Below are 20,641 nucleotides of genomic sequence, written 5' to 3' on the forward strand. Positions count from 1 at the left end.
GCGGCTCTCGGGTACGCGGCGCGGGCCACAGTCCCGGGCTCGCACCGGCGCTCCCCCTCTCCAAACCGGGCACTGGGGAACCGGGGTGGGGGGGGGGATCATCCGGAGAGGGGTGGGGGGCGGCGGCAGCAATTAGCCTGCATCTTGATCTTGCCTGGAGACGCATCTCCTCGGCCCCGGGACCGAGGATGAACCGGACGGGAGAGGCACAAAGTCCCCGCTTAACTTTGTAACAACAACAACAACAACAGCAACGAGCTCAGGAGTGCGGTGCGCGCGTGTCCGCGCGCGGCGGGGAGCGGGAGCTGATGCCGAGGGTCCGGCCACCCCCACCCCCTCGTCTGCCTCCTCCCCCTGCGGCCGCGCGCGCGCACGCACACACACTCACACACTCGCCACTGGGGCCGGGTTTCCGCGCTCGGTCCCGGGCTTGGATGGGAGTCTGACTTCGGAAGGAGGCAGAGCTCGTGCGGCGCGCCGAGCGCCCGGGAGCCTCGGGTCCCGGCGCCTCCCCAGCGCCGGCCGCCCCCCACCCCACCCCACCCCGCTGTCACTGCTGGGCGCTGGCGGAGCTCGGCCAAGGGACCCCGCACACCGCAGCTTTGTTGTGGAAATCCTGGTTACCTGGTAAGTGGATGCCATAGGAACTTGGTTCGCAGGTGGGAAGGGAGGCACTGGGGTGCGTGCGTGTGTGTGTGTGTGTGTGTGTGTGTAGGGAGGGGTGGTGGTGTAGTTCAGAAAGAAAACGAGGGATTGGAAGTACTTTTATGTTCCACGCTGGGCGGGTGGCAGTCGCGCGGGGTGAAGGACACACGCGTCCCCGCCCCGCCCCCATCGGAGGGTCCTGTAGATCTGGAGACCCTCCCGGGTTGATCGGGACAGTAGCGTTTCAATCAGCAACCCAGCCGGGTGCTGGTGTTTGGGCCAGGAAGCAGGGGAGTGGTGGCAAGGAGACTTTCAGGAGCAGCAAGGTGTTGAAGTTTCACTTGTCTTGGGAAGTGTGTGTGTGTGTGTGTGTGTGTGTGGTCACCAACTACAGTGTTGGGAACCTACACAGAGTTGGGGACAAGTTACAGGGCCGCTTGGGCAAGGGGCGCGCGTCACCCCAACTTCCCACCGAAGGGCAACTTTGGCGAAGCGGTCGTTGGATGGGGTGTCCTGAGGTCTTTCGTGTACACTGGCGCGGGTGTGTGTGTGTGGGGGGGGGGCTCTTAAGTTGCGGTGTCAACTTCCACGTGTTGGTGGAGCTCATTGGAGTGTTTTCTGCGCGTGTCTCACCTAAAGCCGGGGATCCCCACTCTTTTTTGGGGGATGGGGGTTGGTGATGGGTGCAGATGACAAGTTGGGGATGGAGGAGGTGGGGTGTTGGTGGTGGGAGGGGTTCGCCCAGTCTAGAACTTCAAAGTCCCCGGCGGGGACTGCAGACGCTCAGCTCCCCTGCCAGCTTCGTCACCTTGCCTTTAAGGTTTTGTTTTTCTTTTTTTTTTTTTTTTCTTAAACGGGGCCCCCCGGTAAAAATGTCAGGAGTGTTTGGAAAATGTCTCAAGTCTTCTTCAGTCAACCTTGTCCCGTTCGCTCCCGTCCTTATAAATGACCCTGTGTGTCTTCTCCAGTCGTTCTCTGGAAAGCCTGAGTGAGCCACCGGCTGCCCTAGACACACACCTTGCCCCGAGCGACAGTTCCAAGTTACTCACTGGAGCTCAGTCACTGGGGGCGGGGGGGGGGGGGTGGAGGGACGACGAGGAAGTCACCCCCAAAGTGTCTGGAAATCTTCGTCCTGGGCGGATTTGTCATCCTCTGGATGATTCAGTTAAGGTACCTGGAAGGAGAAACTTTGGAGGCCAGGTTTCTAAGACTCTGTAGATGGCGGGGTGAGGGGTGGGTGGCATTTGTCCGGTAGGGATTGCTGGTGGCTGGCGGGGAATCTGCAGTCCCGGGGAGGGAAGGCGAGCCGGGCTGTGGCTTCTCCCCGGGGCTGCAGCCGGGCCCGGGCCTCCGCGGGCCGGGCAGTGCGCGCTCCTGCGGGCTCCTGCGCGCTCCTGCGCGCGCGTGCGCGCGGTCCCAGCTGCCCCGCTTGGTTTCCTCGCAGGAGGCCAGCAGCGCGCTCTCAGCCCCCCACTTACTCAGGACTGGGTTGCACAACAGGAAGCCGGCACGGGTTTGTTTTGTTTTGCTGCGCTCGGCTCCGTTCACTCGCGGACTCCGGTGAGGGGCGGAGACGGGGAGGGGGGTGGGTGGGGTGGGGGTTGGCGGTGATGGGTCAGGGGTCTCGGCCGCGCGCGCGCGCGCGCGCACCCTGAGCTGTGTAGCGTCCACCTCCAGACCCGCTCCTCGCTCTGCTCAGCTCCTTGGAGACCAGGGGGCGAGGGCCTAGGACCCCCAGGAAGGCCATTCTAAGGGGGTAAGGAGTCCAGCAGGGCTTCCCTCCTCCGGTGCTGCCCTTTTTTCCCTCTTCCCTATCCTCAAAGAATCTCCCAAGGCCCTCTCCATCTGCATACCTCACCCTCCCACCAGGGCTTCCTGGGAACCACTCTGGCCCACTCTGGGGCACAGGGTAAGAGGTTATTTCCGGAATTGCAGGGAGCAGCCTCCTGGGGGGGAGTAACTGCACTTTTGCAGTGATGGGGTCCCCCATTGACAGGACAGAATCCTTTGCTCCTTTTCAGCAGTCCCTCAGAATCTGCTTTTAGAGCATAAAACATCTCCTGAAAGTTGGGGCCTCAGAACCTCTGAGTTGAGGAGGAGTGGGAAATTCTGCAGCTCCCTCCAGGAAAACCAGTTCCCCAGAGGTTGTGGGACTTGGGATCTCAAGTTCAAACTTCCAGCGAGAGAGGAGCTTGACCAAAGGCACACACACACACACACACACACACACACACACCACACTGTTAGAGGTGGTGTCCAAGCCTGTAGCACTCAGGACACTTAACTTCAGTTCCTAGTACTCAGAGTATTTCTTGGCCAGTAGGGAAGTCAAGTCTCTCCTACCGTTTCTGAAAAATCTTCAATGAGTCATGATTTCTTCTTTGGGAGACAGCCAGGTGTCTGCTCACTCTAGATCTTCTCCATTGAACCTCACTATTAAAACAACATGGGTCCCCCCTTTTTATTTGGCGGGGAGGAGGGTGGCTGGCTTACTAAGTTTGACTCCTATTCCTTTCTCCCTCTTCCAAATTTGCTGGCCAAGCAGGTGCAGTCTGTAAAAGTTTGGAGAAAAACAGTGAAGGTTGTTCCTGAAACTTTGAAAGTGATCTAGAGACTGAGTGTGTGCTCTTATAAATGTATGCTCCCTTTGCACGGGAGAACCTGCTGGAGTTTAAGCGTTATCTTTTACTATAGTTTTCATATGTTGCACTAGTAGTCCTTACAGCCAGACTGGCTCTAATACTACTTTTGAATAGAAGTAGTGGTGATGGTGGGGTCATAGTTATTATTTCCAGAACAACTCTGTGTATTGGTAGCTTCTTAACTTTTTTGGGGGGGGGAGGAGGGAAGGACTGAGTATTCTTTGAATGTGAGTAGTTAATTGTGCCTACTATTCATCTCTCTTTGGTTTATCTGAGTCCAGTTTGGGGAAAGCATCTTTTCTTGGGGTCCCTGTTTTCATCACAATTCCTTTGATGAGTCAGGTTAGCAAAGGTTGACTACTTGGGGTTGGTGTATTTGCTTGGGAAGGAATTATTCCAAATGGGATTTTTTTTTAAAAGACTCCAGGGCCTACCACAGTGAGTGGACGTTTCAGTCAACTACAGGCAGACTTGGGAAGGTTAAATAATATGAAATTAATGTTTGGTATCACTCCTGCTTAGTTTATGTGGTTCAAAGTAGTCTTCCTTCTGTAGTTTTTCACAAGAGCGCTCAGCAGTTCATGAGATTCCTTCTCCCACCTCCATTTTTTTTTCCTCTGCTAGGAAATTAAACCCAAGGACATTGTTTCTACTTTGGTTTCTCTCCTATTGTAGGTATTGATCTTTGGAATTGGGATGCTGAGCTGCAATTCTCCTAGATTGTAGGGGAGTACTTTGGAAAGAAGATAATTCAGGAAGTGGTATCCTATGCACTTTCTCATCCTGGGAGAAGTCATTTCCTGTGGTTTCTGTAATTATTTTCTGTAGAGGATGTGATAAATAAGGTGGCAATACAGGGCTTAACTTTTGTTTTTTTAAGTTTGGTAGATTCATAGACTTTATCAGGGATGGAGATAAGAAGGCTCCTAGCAAACCTTTGCAAAAACCCATAGTGCCTTCTCGTTCAAGGAAGATGAGACATAGTACTTTTAGATGACATTATTATTAACTTGGATTTAAAAATGTTGACATTTTCAAGATTTCCTAGTTTCCAACTCTAGGGCAGAGTTGATACAAAAGCCAACTTTTTTTTTTTTTAACTGAGATAAGACAAAACAAAAAATTTCTCCAGAAAAACATACCTATTAAGCTTGAAGAGTTTTGACAAACTGCACCTGGATCTAGAAACAATGTTACTAGCAAACCAGAGCTATCACTCACCCACTACTCCAGTTATTGCTTCCCTAAGCTAACCACTGCCCTTCTTGCTAACAGATAAGTTAGTTTTGCCTACTTAAAAAATACAAAGATGGAGCTGGGTGTGGGTGGCTCACGCCTATAATCCTACCTACTCAGGAGGCTGAGATTTGAGGATCAAGGTTCAAAGCCAGCCCCGGCAGGAAAAGCCATGAAACCCTTATCTCCAACAAACCACCAGAAAACTGGAAGTGATGCCTTGGCTCAAGTGGTAGAGTGCTAGCCTTGAGCTGAAGAGCTGAGGGACAGTTCTCAGGCCCAGAGTTCAAGCCCCACGTATTAAAAAATACAAAGATAGAATAACCAAACATTCTTGATTGTGGTGGGACTTTTTTTTTTTTTGCCCCATACCGTTACTGTTTTTGTGCTTTCCTGCCTGTCCTGGGTTTCTAGTTCAGGGTCTGGGCTCTGGTTTTAGATTTTTTCACTCAATGTTGGTATTCTACTACTTGAGCCAAGGTTCCAATTTTGGCTTTTTGGTAGAGATCAGAGTCTCATAGACTTCCCTGGCCAGGCTGGCTTTGAACCTCAACCCCCATGTCTCATCCTGCTGAGTAAAGATCATAGGCGTGAGCCACCAGAGGCCTGCTCAAAACTACCTTTTGATAAGTCAAATCATTTGCATTCCCTTTGAAAAAAAATGATGAAAACACTTTGGCTTCTGGAATTAGTTTATGAGGTATAACTTAATAATTAACAGAAGCCATGTTTATATCCTAGTGATAGCTTGGTTAGGGTGGCTGAAAAGACATGAGACACTTCTAGTGGGACTCTAGTTCAGGTGAGTGGGGTATGGCTGGGTGCTTTTTCCACGTGACAAGACCTTGGTAGTCTCTGGGTGAGGACCAAACCCCACAGCAAAAGAAGTCTGCTGTTAGGACTGAACCAACTATGTTGCTTTTGCAGTAGTTAGCTAAGTTTTTTTTTTTTTTTTTTTTTTTTTATTGTTCACCCGCAGGCTGAGATTGGGCAAGAGTGAAGTGCCTGCCCAGGAGAGTGGAGTAGAATTTCTGAGTTCCTATTTCCTACTTGCAAAAGGAATGGATGGCGAGAAATAGACTAGGCAGTTTGTTGGGACGGTGATTCATCTAGTCCCGTAGGTCGCAGGGCATGGGACTGCGTGCTCATGACTGCACAGGTACATCGTATGCTCTCCTTATTCAGGTAATAAATTATACAAGTGGGTTGTAGCTGGGCATCGGTGGCCCATGCCTTTAATCCTAGCTACCCAGAAAACTGAGATCTGTGGATTGCAGTTCAAAGCCAGCCTGGGCCGGAAACTTACCACCAATTAAGCACCAAAAGGCTAGCTGTAGCTCTCAAGGGATAGAGTTCTAGCCCTGAACAAAAAAGCTAAGGGACAGAACCTAGGACCTGAATTCAAGCCCTCGTACCAGCAGGCACCCACAGAAGTGGGATATGGTGATATATTTCACTTATACCATACTTCCTGTACACTGTGAGCCATATAATTAATACATGTATCTATGCAACAGTATTGAGTGTGATAAATTGGTGATGAAAATGTAAATGTAAAAGTTGGTGTAAATATAAGGGCAAGAGACAGTTCAAAGATAAATTACACAAAACTTAAAACAGTGAAATTATGATTTGCACAGAGAATGACCACAATGCAATGTATAATAGTGTAAATGTAAATGTTGAAAAGGAGCCATGAAGAATGAAATGTTTCACATTTATTAGATCTGTTTATGTTCCAGGCACTGAGCTAATCACGTGCCTGTGCATTTTCTCATTTGCTCTTTTCTCGTATTATGAACTGTGTATGATAGTGTAATGATCCCCATTTTACAAATCAGAGATGTGGAGACCTAGAAGAGATTGGGAATGACATCAAGTGAGTATTTAGGGAAGGCCTGCAGGGTGAGTAGCATCTGTGCGTGTGCATGTGTGTGAAAGGAGAGAATAACAATTGAGGTAGGCTGTAAGGCGCTCTTTGTAGAGTACAGTCATGTTCCACTTTGGGAACAAGATCAGGAGATTTGTCTGCGAATCATGAAGGCTCTAAGGAGCTGAGGGCAGTCTTGAGATGAAGCATGTTCTTCTTGTCTGGCCTGGCTAAGAAAAGGAAAGGCTGCCCATCCCTTCAGAGCCAGTAAGTCTTGGACACGTAGGGTCACAGCATAAGATCGAACCCTGTTCCTGGTGAGTTCCCTGATAGTGATCAAGCTTGCTGAAATTTAGTGGTTTTTGTTGTTCTGAGCCACAGCTATGAAGAACCATTTCTGTACCTCCTAAGTACTGTGCACAGAAAGTCAACCAGATGCCAGGGCTCAGGATGGTGGTTTTTTTTTTTTTAAATTCTTGTGTGTGAAGAACTAGATTAATGTTTTCCCAACCTTTTTAGCATGACCAATAGGTTCCACTTCTGTCTGCAACTTGGCTGAGTCATTCATGAAGGTTAACTTTTTTTTTTTTTAATAAATATGTTGTCATGTTGGTTAAGAGCCTAGTCATTGTTGTGGACATTCATATTTCTACACTGATGTCATTGAACATAATTTAACTTGTATAAAACTTCTGTCTACTAACAGCTAAAAATAGTTGCATTGGTCACTTTTAAGCAATAACTACTACACTGAAGGAAAGAAATCAGTCAGTTCACTTGAGTGTTAGGGATGTTTTAAGGTGCTTGAATATGAGTGATACATTTTCTTTCTAGAACCTTCCACAAGTCAATATTTATTACCCCTTTGGGTGGACTGTGATTTTTAGCCTTGTGAACAGCTATTCACATGGACTGAGTAGTAGGTTGCTATATGTAACCTAACGCTTTCTTTGTTATGCCATAATTTACAACCCATGCCCCTCTTTGTATGAGGATATATATTGAATTCAGGGCCTGGTGCTATCACTAAGCTGTTTTACTCAAGGCTGGTACTCTACCACTTGAGCCGTAGCTCCACTTCTGGCATTTTTTTTTTTTGGTAGTTAGTTGGAGAGAAGAGTCTTACAAACTTTCCTGCCTGGGCTGGCTGTGAACTATTATCTTCAGATCTCAGCCTCCTGAGTAGTTTAGGATTACAGGCATGACCCTGGCCTGTATGAATTTTTTTTTAAGAAAAATCTCCAGCCAGTTACTTTGCTTTTATGTTTTTGAAAAAGCCTTTGTATCTCACATCGTTGCCATATTATGCTCTCTCCCCTCTTTCCTCTCCCTCTCCCTTTTCCTCTCTCTCCCTCTCTCTCTCGCTCTGTGCAATTCAGGTAATTAATTCAGTGGTGACATCATAGGGGATGTGTTCATTTTTCCATTTCAAATACTTCGTCTCAGAGTCTCATGGTTAACTCATATTAAGAACACATTTTGGGGGAAAAACACCCCCCAGTTCTCAAAGTCTGCAATGTGTTGATTTCAACTTCTCTTTCTTTTGCATTGTAAGAGCACAGTCCCCCCCCACCCCCACCCCCGCAATGGTGAAGGTCTAAAATTTGTTAATCATTTTTATGTTGATTCTCCGCATGGATCAGTCATTACGTATTAGGTCCAACTGATCGATCCATGAGTATTGAATCAAAAGCACGATACGAAATAGCAGGGGGAGGAATGTGGCTTTGCATTATTTAGCCTTTATTTTTCATATAGCTCTAAATGTCAGACTTCTCTTAGATCTTCTTCATTTTAGCTATAGTTTGGCACTTACTTGACTCTTGTTGTTCAACTCGGTGTATATCCATAGCTGTTTGTTGTCGGCATGTGGGTAGTCAGATAGTCTAAATGCTTTTGTAACAGTCATTATGTTTTTACCATGACCCACCATAAGATGGACTTTTTTATTCTCTCCAGAACACACCATCTCCATACAAATACACAGATTTGTAAACACAAATAACTGAATTAAAACAATACTTGATCATTTCTATGGCATCACCATTTGCTATAATCTGATAGTTTCTATTTTATAATCTATTATATTTAATTAAAAGTATTTTACCTGTTGAGTAATTGGCTTTACGAGCTACCAGTTGATTGCAATCCAATTGAAAACCATTGCTTTAGAAAGACAACTTTATTAACCATAGATACAAGAATTTAGTCTTATTCATACCTCAACTTGGCTAAGGTTTTCCAAGATGACTCTCTCTTTCAGTTGGCCAAAGCAATCCCTAATTATCGCCTTCTCTCTTGCCATTTTTGGTAGGGCCACAGCTTTTTAGACCTTTCTATACACAATAATGAGTTAATGACTGAGGTAAAGTCAATGAAATTCTTTGTAAGTAGTTATTGCTAAGACCAATGACATTTAGTAAAGTAGGAGGCTGTGTGAGTTATAGAGATAGATGTCCTAAAGTGTGGAAAGTGGATTCCAAGGGAGGTTAATAAACTGATAATATTACTCTCCAGCTATATTTTTCTGTAGGCCCTGAGTTTCTTCCAGCAATCTCTAATCACTGTCGTTGTGTGGAAGGTTCTTAATGTCGCTGTATAAGTTAGGCTTGACTAACTGGAATTCATTTCTGAGTTAGACTTGGTCATTCCTTATTTTCTCCATCCACTCTCCTTCCCTTTCCCTTCTTTCTTCTGTCCTGTCCCTATTCCCCAGATTGTGACTATCATAACTATACTTTTAAATTTTGGCACTGCCAATGTTTTGACTCCATATACTTGGGGAAGATTTATTTTCATCTTGGAGAAAATTTCTCAAAATGCAAAAATAAAAAAATGATAAAATGTACTCACTGAACGTGATGTTCAAAATGAGCTATAAGATTTATGAGTGGGATGGGAGGGAAAAACTGGGAGAGAACAAAGGATAGGGTGACGTTTCCAAACGAAATATACAAGTTCCCTGACTTACGTAACTGAAACCCCTCTGTACATCACTTTTATAATAACAACAAAACATTTAAAATGTTAACATGGATCTATCTTTAATTAGCTTTAGCCACAGATAAATGAAAGTCAGGGTTATATGCGGTGGAAACCATAATATTTAATGTATTATCTTTTCTGAGAGGTCTTTTGAAGACTGATCTGTAATCTCTGGAGGGAACACTAATTTGTCTTATTTTTTAATTAGTGTAACTCTCTTTGATTTTATTTTACTGTTGATTATATTGCTTGAGTACCATCTGTACATGTTAGTGTTCAGAATAAATATGATAATACAATTACCAAAGTGAGACCTTGAGAATAGTGGAGTAAAAATCTATACACATGCTAGCTCTTGGGTGGAATCTTTATTTTTTACTTATTTTTAAAATGTGATTTATTAGTAATGTGATACACAGAGGAGTTACTGTTTTATAAGTCAGGTAATGAGTGTATTTCCTTTTTTTTCTTGTGCTGTTTGTGGGGTTTGAGCCCAGGGCCTGGGCATGTCTCCTCTGAGCTCTTTTGCTCAAGGTTAGCACTCTACCACTTTTTGAGCCACAGCTCCACTTCTGGTTTTTGAGTGGTTAAATGGCGATAAGAGTCTCATGGAGACTTTTCTGCCCAGGCTGGCTTTGAACTGTGATCCTTAGATCTCAGCCTCCTGAGTAGCTAGAATTACAGGTGTGAGCTACCTGTGCCAGGTATTTCTTTTCTTTTCTTTTCTTTTCTTTTTTGTTGGTCGTGGGGCTTGAACTCTGGGCTTGGGTGCTGTCCCTGTGCTCTTCAGCTCAAGGTGAGCACTCTACCGCCTGAGCCACAGTGCCACTTCCGGTTTTCTAGTGGTTTATTGGAGATAAGAGTCTCATGAACTTTTCTGCCTGGGCTGGCTTTGAACCGTGATCCTCAGATCTCAGCCTCCTGAGTAGCTAGGATTATAGGCGTGAGCCACTGGTGCCTGGCTAAGAGTATATTTCTTCTTGGACAATCTCTCTCTTTTGTTTGCTTTCTCCCAGTTTCCCTCTCGTCCCTGCTCACAAGTTGGATAGTTCACTTTCTACGGTATCTGCCGAGTGTCTGAATACCAAGACTGTATTTGTTTACCCTTCTCTTCATTTCTGTGCCACACCTTGCCCCCTTTCCAAAAGCAGACAAAAGAACAAACAAAACAAAAACCGAAAACATACACCATCACCACCACCACCAACCACAAAAAAAACCCATGTTTCCATTTCCTATAGAATTTGTCTCAATAAATAGCATTTTAGATATTCAGAGATGGTGTGCTTTTGGGTTTGGGCAAAACCTTTTAAATTTTCTACTCTACATTTTAATAATGATGAGTTAACTGTTTTTGTATATCTTCTTTGATCAGCTCTTAGAATTGGTCAGTTTCACTGGATAAACTTATGAGTTGTGGGTTATGAGTTGTGGGTTAATCTACCATAATATGAGCATCTAGTTTCAATTTAGAGAAATATTGTGTATATTCAATATTCAATACATTTCCTCCACAATAGTCTCCAGCGTCCCAAGCACATGTTTGCACTTTCCTCTTGTTAAAATTGCAGACAAGAATAATTTTGATTTATTGGTGACATCTAATATAGCTGTGTTTATATTGTTGCCAATAAAATGCCTTACATGATTGGTTTTTGTTTATACAGTCTTTTCTGAGGAGGCAATCACCTGTGTTAGGACAAGGTACATCCTGCTTATTAAAATGAACTCTTGGGATCTAAGAACATTCAGCTCTATCTGTCCTTGACTGAATTGCAAAATGTGCTTCACACTGCAGCCGTGCATGCCAATGACTTACATTACCTATCGATAGGTTTTTCATTTCTATATTTTGCTGGCTACAAAAGTGTTAACAGGAGGAGTTCTTCCTATGAATGATCCAGGCAATGAGGTTGAAAAGGCAGTGCTAATGAAATTATGCACTCATTAACTGGAAGGGGCAACACGAAAAGAATCAAGAAGAACTCTCTTTTAGATGGCTTAGGTGGTGTATGTATATGAAACAGACATAGAAGTAGTTTGCTTTTTGACTGGCATATTGTGTGTCTTATTATAAAGGTTTTCTCTGCAGGATGAGAGAAATGCTCCTGACAGAAGGAGTGGAAAATGTAACAAAGGCTAAATGTAGCCTAAGGAAATGAAATGATGTATGAAAATTAATAATTAACTGGCTCATCAGATGAATTATGACTCTAGATGAGTCTATTAATGATATTTACTAAGAAAGGGCCTTCGGCTGTAAATAGACATTATGGAAATTGTGCTTTTGGAATGTTCTTGAATGGATGAGTTAACATTGCTTTCATTTGTTTAATCTCTTAATCCAGGAGGAGCAATGGCTGGAGCCTTGGGTAGAAGGTAGAGTCATGATTTTATGTTTTGATGAAAGTCAAGCTTTTCCAGAAAAATGAGTGGAATTATTAAATGTGTTTGTGCCTTCGTTTCCTTTCAGGTTAAGTCATTTCCTCTCTGACTTGATTTACAGGTGTGTGTTTTAAGAGTTTAAAAGCAGTCAGAGGGAAAGATTTATTAGTTCTGGTGTTGATTCATTAGAATGAACATTTTCATTGTGAGCCATCAAGATACAAAAATCTTAAGTATGCCAATATATCAGATCTAAAATACCTGGAGTTCTTACTTTTGGGTGTTCTTCTCCCACTTTCTCCTCTTCTTTATTCTTTTCTTTCCCTCCTCTCCCCTCTTCACTTTTTTCTTTCCTTCTTTTTGGTCTTGGTTGCCTTGGGTGGAGTTGTTAGGTGAAAGACAAGAGAAAAGGCTGGAGAATTCAATTAAGCTTCTCCGTATAAAGAGGCTCTTCCAATAGAATTCTACCAGCTATACTAATTAGTTGTGAATTTACTTTTATGGAAAAGTGTAAAGTTAATCCTAAATTTATTTTTACTGACTAATGCTGTCTTTTTGCATATGCTGACAGGAGAGTCCTCTATCTGCTATTGTTTTAATGGAACTGGTAGAAGGCACTACTATTTTTGTTTTCAATTCTACCCAACTCTCATAGACTTAAGTACTGTACTTACAGAATCTACTAATCATTCTTAATTATATGCGTATTTTTAAAAATAATTGTCCTGATTTAAATTCTCTGGAATAACAGAATATCAAGAGACCAAAGTGCTTATTATGTTCAACCTCCTCAATCTTTTTATGGGTGAAAAACTCAGTCCGGAATAATTGGGAATGATTTGCCACAAATAGAACTTGGACATCTTGACTTTTTTGTTGTTGTTGTGAGGATTGAACTCAGAGCCTAGGCGCTCTGTCCCTAAGCCTCTTTATGCTCAAAGCTAGCACTCTACCACTTGAACCACAGCACCATTTCCAGTTTTTGAGAGGTTAATTAGAGGTAAGAATCCCATAGGGATTTTTCTACCCAGGCTGTCTTTGAACCTCGATCCTCAGATCTCAGCCTCCTGAGTAGCTAAGATTATAGGCATGAACCACTGGCACCCAACAGAAATCTTGACTTTTTGAGTGTTCTTTTCACTCTTGGAGCCATATATCTTTGGTGAAACTGAGTAGTTTATTCCTTTTTGTTTTTTATTTTATTTTATTTTTACCAAGTAGATTTAGAATCCAATCTCAATCATAGGGCAACTAAATTGTGTCAAAAATACAAGTAAGCAAAATTGATTTTTACCTCTACTATCTCCCACTTGAAAAAGCTATTGGCACAATTAAGTGAAAACTGGAATTTTAGGCTTTTTTTTTCACATAGAGTTTTCTTTTTATCTCAGGGTTGGTTTTGCTCTGCTCATAGACTTTTGGTTTGTCTTTCTTTCCTCCCTCCCTCCCTCCTTCCCTTCCTTTTTTGTGTCAGTCTTGGGGCTTGAACTTGGCATTGTCCCTGAGCTTCTTTTGCTCAAGTCTAGCACTCTACAACTTGAGCCACAGTGGCTCTGTTTATGTGGTACTGAGGAATCGAAATCCATTGCTTCATGCATGCTAGGCAAGCACTCTGCCCACTAAGCCATATTTGCATATAGCATTAATCACTTTGCTGTTTTCTTAGTAATGAATGTTAAGTACATTTTGTTGTTTTTACTTTAAAAGCTATTTAAAGTAAGACTAAAATTTATTTTAAAAACAAGACACCAGTGCAAGACCAGCAGAGGTATGTCTGATAATTAAGTCCTCAGCACTTTTTTTCCTTCTTGTAGATTGATTGACCTCCTTAATGATCGAGACTCATGCTAAGTATTCAGGTGTTGTAGTCCAAATTTTTGATGAGGATTCCTGTTTGTATATATGTTGTTGCCAAAAGTAACTCTCTTCTTAAAAAAAAAAAAACACTTCAGAAATGGGTACAGTCTGTCAATCTGCAGATGCGTGTCACTTTTGAGCCATCATTCCGGTGACTCAAATTTCCAGTCATGTTAGACAATTATTCATTTTCAAAAAATTGCCAATAGGACATATTTCTATGGTTTTTCTCTCTTTCTCTCTTTTTTTGGTGAGTACTGAATAAGTGCTTTCTCTGCAGGGTTCAGAGAACTCATATGACACCATTTTATCAATGAGTGGAAAAATAGATGGACGATTTTCTCTGGCAAAGCATAAAGACATTAAGAGATTTTTACTGAATGAGTGAATCAGCAGACTGGCTGGCTGCACACTTGAGTTCTTCTACATACACACAACAGAAAAGGCATTGGAATTTTTCCAGTGGTGGTGTTATGTGTGTGGGATCAGGCTTATAACAGGTTTAGTATCAAAGTCTATATTTAAAAAATTATTGTAAAGGTAATGACAGAGGGGTGACAGTTATATAAGTTAAGTCTGGAGTACATTTCTTTTTGAACAGTGTCACCCCTTCCCTCATTTTCTCCCAGTATTTTCCCAACTGTCCCCCCTTCCTCCTAAGTTATATAGTTCATTTTCATCATAGTATCTAGTGAGTATCACTGCTGCATTTGTTCACCATGTGTCCCTCTGTTTCTGTGTTCTCCTTCCCCTCTCCAAATCAGATACACTTAACTTACATACAAGACAAAAGGCAGGGAAATTAAAAAAAAAAAAAACAGCGACAAAAGGGGAAAAACAAAAAAATCCCACAGAAAGTAAAATAAAAAACCTTCGGTCTCCGGTTCTTGGAGTTCGTGTCAATAAACCATTTTGTATGATCTTGTGCACGTAGCTATTGAGCTGTTGTAAGTCCTTTCCTAAGAATATCCTCCTTTGGTTTCATTGTGTGACTGTTTAGAGTTCTGTTTAATTTCGCATATGCACGTGAAGTTTTTTTGTCTTTTAGTATACATTGGGTTTACTTGTAGATTTAGAGGCACGTTCTAATTATTACACATGCAAACCTATGTTTCTTTGGGTCTGACTTAATTATATTAAGTGAAGTAAGGTCTATATCATACTGCTCCATAAACAAACGTCAACCGTGCATGTTTGGATAACTTGGAATTACTTGTCCATTTAGAAAGGACTGTAATGGTGAGAAGGGTAGTCTGGAGACAGCTGATAGAACTACTGAGAGTCTTTTAAGACTAGAGAAAATGACAGTGTTAAGTACCATAGACTGATAGAATCCTTAGCAAAACAGAGAGTTGACAAAAATAACATTTTTAATTTTATGTTGTTCAATGACTTTTTTTGCATGTATATGTGTCAGTCTTGGGCTTGAACTCAGAGCCTAGGTGCTATTCTTGAGCTTCTTTTCCTCAAAGTTAGTGCTCTACCATCTGAGCCACAGCTCCACTTCTGACTTTTTGGGTGCTTAACTGGAGATAAGAATCTCATGGACTTTCCTGCGTAGGCTGGCTTCAAACCACTATCCTCAGAGCTCAACCTCCCGAGCAGCTAGGATTATAGGTGTGAGCCACTGGCACCCAGCTGTTAATTACTTTTGAAGTTCCTCAACAAAGTCCCACAGGTAAAACTTTTCAGAAGGCGCAATGAGCACTTGACTTGCAGTATCACTCGTTTAGATTTCCTAGAATGATAAGAAAATTCTTTTTTTTTTTTTTTTTTTTTAAATTTTATTTTATTTTATTTGAGAACATACTGTAACATACTGTACAGAGGGGTTACAATTACATGGGCAGGATAATGCATACATTTCTTACCAAGCATTGCAGCCTCCTCCTTTGCTTACCCTTCACCTCCCTTCCCAGCCTCCCCCCTCCCTCCCAACCAATCATACCCCCCCCCCCCACCGACATTGTAAAGCTGGTTTTGACATGACATTTTGTACTTCTCATTGTTGCAACAGGTCCACCTGAATCCTTAAACGACTTGTTTGTCCCCATCTCCTCCACATGTTATATTGACATCAAATATAGTGAAAGCGGGGGTTATACTGTGGGGGAGGGACATACAAAGCAACAAAGAAATAATCTTATAAATGCGTTAGAAACACATGCATGAAAGAAACAAAAACATTAAAATACATATTTGAGGTTTTGTTTTCCTAACATCACATTATCTGACTTTTTCCGCTTGACTCATACCTATACTAGATATTGCAAATAAGGGAAACCATGGGACCTATGTTTCTTTGGGCCTGGCTTACTTCACTTAATATAATTTTTTCCAAGCCTTTCCATTTCCTAACAAATGGGGAAATGTCATTCTTTCTGATGGAGGCATAGAATTCCATTGTGTATATATACCACATAGAATGATAAGAAAATTCTATGTAAAAAACTTTTCCTTTCCTTGATAGTTTTCCTTTGATGACTTATGAGTCAGTTATTTTGGAGTTCAATATTTGTCTAAGACCTTAAAGTGGATCATATGGAAAAAGTAGGTCTCAACCCACTGGGAATATTTAAATGCTACTACTCTGTACTGTGTCTGTATTTCCTGTGTTTAGTTAGCCTTGGCTTCTTTCCATGACTATCACGTCTCTATCCAAGACAGATTGTGAATGTATTTATTATACTTTTGCAGTAATGGTCCTGCTATAGTAGGTTACTTCGTTGTATGACTTTGAGTAAGAGAGGAAGGAGCTTTCCTTCATGATTCAGAACCCTGGAGTACTGACTTCAGTGCATGTGGATAGGTGATGGCATCCTGTGGTTGCGCCTGTACTTTATTTTCTCCTGTAGGAAGCTTCATGAGAGTATGGTTAATGAGCAGTATGATGTCTTATACTGTGAACACCTGGGAACAGCTCACCCTTTGAAACACTCTGTTCTGTGCATCAGACATTAGCTTTCTCACCTTTATTGGGACATTAACCAAAGCTAGAATATTGGTGGTGTTGACTCTGTTTACATACTTGTAACTTGGTTTCAGTATGGAATCGAGATTCTAAAGCTGCTGAGGACATTTAAATATAAAGATATATTACTGCTCATGGCGGACATCCTAGCTACTCAGGAGGCTGAGATTTGAGGGTTGCAGTTTAAAGCCAGCCTAGGCAGGAAAGTCTCTGAGACTCTTTATCTCCAATTAATTACCAGAAAATTGGAACTGGAGCTGTGGCTCAGTGGTAGAGTGCTAGCCTGGAGCACAGAGAGCTCCAGGATAGCACTCAGGCCCCCAAATCAAACCCCACGACTATCAAAGCATAATAATAAAAATATATATTATTAAATCCTTTGTAATCTTCTTAAACTTCAAGTTGTATTTTTTTTTTGTAAATTGAAAAGATTGTGAAAAGATTGCACTTAGAGTGAAAATCATAGGCCTTCCCACCGCCCCCCCCCCCCCAGTTATTGTTACCTCATTTATAAGCCAAACCTATTTTGTGGATGTTTATTGGGGCCTTTGAAAGATGGGTCTCATTGCTCATGAAGGTTGGGGTTTTGGAGTTTGGGGATTTCCCAAGACCCACTATAGTAAGAATGAACTAGTGCAGGCAGATCTTTAGGGGAGTGAAATAAGTTTTGTTTTGCAAGTTGGCAGTGGTAGATTGGTAGTAGTAGCCAAGAGCACCATATTGAGAAGGGCTCAGTGTCAAGCAAAACAATGCAGCAATCCATAATCCATGTCTACTGTGAATGCAGTAGGGAGAGTACTTGCCAGGGAGCTGGGTATTTGATGACCTTGTTCTATGTAAAAGGCCATTTAGCTAACTACAATTGCTTCTTTTCTTCCTGGTATGAAAGAAAACTCACTATATGAGTTGAAAACGCACTAAACCTTCTTTTCATTTTTTACTTTTAAAATGCCTGCATTTATTTTTTTTAAACAGGCTAAGAACCCACACCATGGATAACTTATTGGACTTTGCCTGAAAGGAGTCATTAGTACCACTGAAGATTTGAGCATCCTGGCTGCAGGTTTTTCAGAATGAATGGGAGGTCATGCAGCATGAGTCTCCACCGGACACCAGGAACACAGGGGCCTGGGATGGTCAGTGGCCAGCATATTCCTCCCATCCGAGCCCATTCAGGGACTCCTGGTCCTTTGTCCTATGGCAGCACACCAAGTCCTGCTCTTGGAAGCCTTGCTAGCAACTTCCATCTCAAGATGTCCTCGGGAGGAGGGATGGCTTCTCAGAACAACGTGGCTGAGAGCCCCATCCATCTACCTGCCCTGAGCCCCAGGCGACAAGTGCTCACCAATGGGAAACCACGATTCCAGGTCACCCAGGCTGGAGGCATGTCAGGGTCACATACTTTAAAGCCAAAGCAGCAAGAGTGTGGAAGTCCTTTTCCTCCAAATCCTGGGAAAGGTAGGATTATATTTCTGGGATCCTTTAAAAGTGGAAGCTTTTTAAAAACTGTTTGCCAGTAGTTGCTATAGAAAACATATAAAATATCAGAGTCAAGGTGTATGGTCTCACTATGATACCTAACTTGTGTGGTAAAGCGGGGGTAGCTCTAGGTAAATGCCATGTTTGTCCACCAAGGTGTGTGGCACTTTGGTGATCTGTGAAAGAGAGTGGAAGGTTAAGACAGAAAGATCAGTTCTATGGAGGCAGAGGATGGTAGTTAAAGAAGAACACAAGCAAATTTAGACAGGTCTCTCCTCCCCTATGGGCACTAAGCTCTTTCTGATTCACTGGGGAGTGGATTTTACAGGCCATGAAAGAAGGAGGTGACTAGAACGGTCATTTATGCTCCTATTAGAAGTAATAGAAGAATGATGGGGTTTGGAAGGGAAAGGATCAGAAAAGGAAGACATTTTAATGACCAACAAAATGAGAAATCAGTGATGTAAATGGTAAGAAAGATGATTATTTTGAGAGTGAAACTATCATTTTTATAATGTAGTTAGTAAGAAGAGGGAAACAAGCTGAAAGAAAAGGGCATAACTTTTTTTTTTTTTTTCCAGTACAAGGGATTGAACTCTGAGCCATGCACATGCAAGGCCAGAGCTCTACCACTGAGCTACCTCCCCAGCAAGAAAAATGAAAAGATGTATTTTGTAATTAGGGGAACTAGAAACCTGGTTAGTAGGACTTGGAGAGAGAGAACATGATTTTAACCCATTAATGTTCGATTGATTTTAAATTAAAGAACAATTATTGGGAATAGCAAATTATTTGGGTGATGTGCTATAGAAAGAAGCTGAAATTCTATTGCGGATGGTAACTGTTTAGGCTAGAAAGAGAAAGAACCTAAATATCATGTAAAATAGACCTTCGTTAAGTAAAAAGAGTACACTTCTGCGATCCTTTGGTGGTACTGGGGTTTGAACTCAAGGCCTAGGCATTGTCCCTGAGCTTTTTTGTTTGAGGCAAAATGCTCTCTTACTTGAGTCACAGCTCCACTTCTGGCTTTTTTTTTGGTGCTTAATTGGATATGAGTCTTGAGGACTTTTTCTTCATAGGCTGGCTTGGAACTACCAGATCTCAGTCTCTTGAGTAGCTAGGATTGCAGACACGAGCCACTGGTGCCTGGCTACACTAGTTATTTTTGACACAAGACCCACCATCCCCTCTCCCCCCACCCGGCCAGTCTGTACCACATGTTACTGTTCATGCTTCACACATTGATGCTTCACATGGTAGCTGGGATGGTAGGCAGATGCCATGAGTACCAGCTATTTTAGCTATCTAATCAGCCTTCCTATGTTTATATTAAAAGTGCTTATATTATTAAGTAGAAGTACTTGCAGCCCTCCAAATATCCATCCACCCAATTAATGTAGAGTGAATAATGCTTTATATCAGGCAAAGAGAGTTTTTAACTGTAATTCTGTGCGTGGAGTTGTATAAATGGGGAGTTTTTTTTTTTTAAATAACACTTAGCCTATATGTAGTTTTAAATTTCTTTTTCTTCTTCTTTTAATTTATATACATTGGGTTTAGGTTTGGCATTAGGGTGTTTTATTTCTTAGAAGTAGTGGTGTTTAATATAGGAAAAGATTTCCCTGAGAAGAGTACCCCAAAATCATTCTCTTATTGTTAGGTTGCTGTGTTCATGGCACACAGCAAGCTAAATTCCTTAATCTCAAAGTTGGGGGGATTTGAATTTTGAAGAGGCTACGATCTAGTAAAATCTTTCAGCTCGTGCCTTACTAGTGAACTATAGATTCGCTTGTGTTTGCAAATCTGCCTTTGCAGTTATAATATTAATAACTTGCATTTATTGTCTCATCAGTTAGCATGTGTCATGCAGAGTGTTGAGTGATCTCCAGTGCATTGTCTCAGTTATTGTTTACAGCAGCTCCTGAGCCGTATGCTATGGTTGATTAACTGCTAAGAGAACTAAGATCTAGAAGGAATAAGAAACTTCCGGGCAGTAGCCAAGCAGAGTTTGGGAATATTACTTTGATGGTGATTCGAAGTGGCTATAATTATAATCATGGTTAAAAATATGCTTCAGATACTTAAGTGAACTTTTAGGGTCAGTACACTTTGGAATGCTTGAGAAAAGTGGGTCTGCTTCCTGATTCTTCCATGGTTTTTTTGGATCTTTGCTCAGCTTGCTCCCTTACACTACTTGCTTCTGGACTTGCATGGTTGGGGCTTGCCTAGCACAGAGAAGGAACTGAAGATATATTGATTATTCCTCTCAGTCTTATACCTTGGGGTTACCATCAGTGGTTGATGATACAGAAGTGGCTGAATATGTTCCTTACAGATCTCAGCCAAGAGTGGTAACTCAGGGTTCTCATCCAGCCACATGGGAGGAACAGGTTGATGGATAGCAGTTAGAGGCCAGTGAGAATAAAAAAGAAGATTGCAAGATTCTGTTCCAGCCCATGGCACATGGGTAGAGTGGCACATGGTTGTCATCATTTAGCAACATATAGGGAAAGCACAAGTAGGAAAAATCGCATCTCAGCTGGCCTGGGCATAAAATAAGACTCTACCTCA

General features: G+C 42.4%; 1 protein-coding gene across 4 annotated transcripts in view; it reads left to right on the forward strand.

Annotated features, from left to right (window-relative positions):
- Positions 1 to 543: 543 nt before the first annotated feature.
- The window catches only part of Glis3 (GLIS family zinc finger 3), a 449,742-nt gene continuing 429,644 nt past the window's right edge, over positions 544 to 20,641 (forward strand). Inside the window, exons 1-3 of one of the 4 annotated variants that reach the window (XM_042699394.1) lie at positions 601 to 627; positions 11,727 to 11,757; positions 17,567 to 18,049. In XM_042699394.1, the coding sequence (XP_042555328.1) occupies positions 17,665 to 18,049 (385 nt within the window). In that variant the 5' untranslated portion in view covers positions 601 to 627; positions 11,727 to 11,757; positions 17,567 to 17,664. Of the gene's footprint in view, positions 628 to 11,726; positions 11,758 to 17,566; positions 18,050 to 20,641 lie in introns of those variants that run through there. The other 3 variants (XM_042699395.1, XM_042699396.1, XM_042699397.1) reach the window with 3 other exon arrangements.

This window comes from Dipodomys spectabilis, unplaced genomic scaffold, assembly GCF_019054845.1.
Source record: "Dipodomys spectabilis isolate Male_0828 unplaced genomic scaffold, ASM1905484v1 ptg000241l, whole genome shotgun sequence".
NCBI lineage: Eukaryota > Metazoa > Chordata > Mammalia > Rodentia > Heteromyidae > Dipodomys > Dipodomys spectabilis.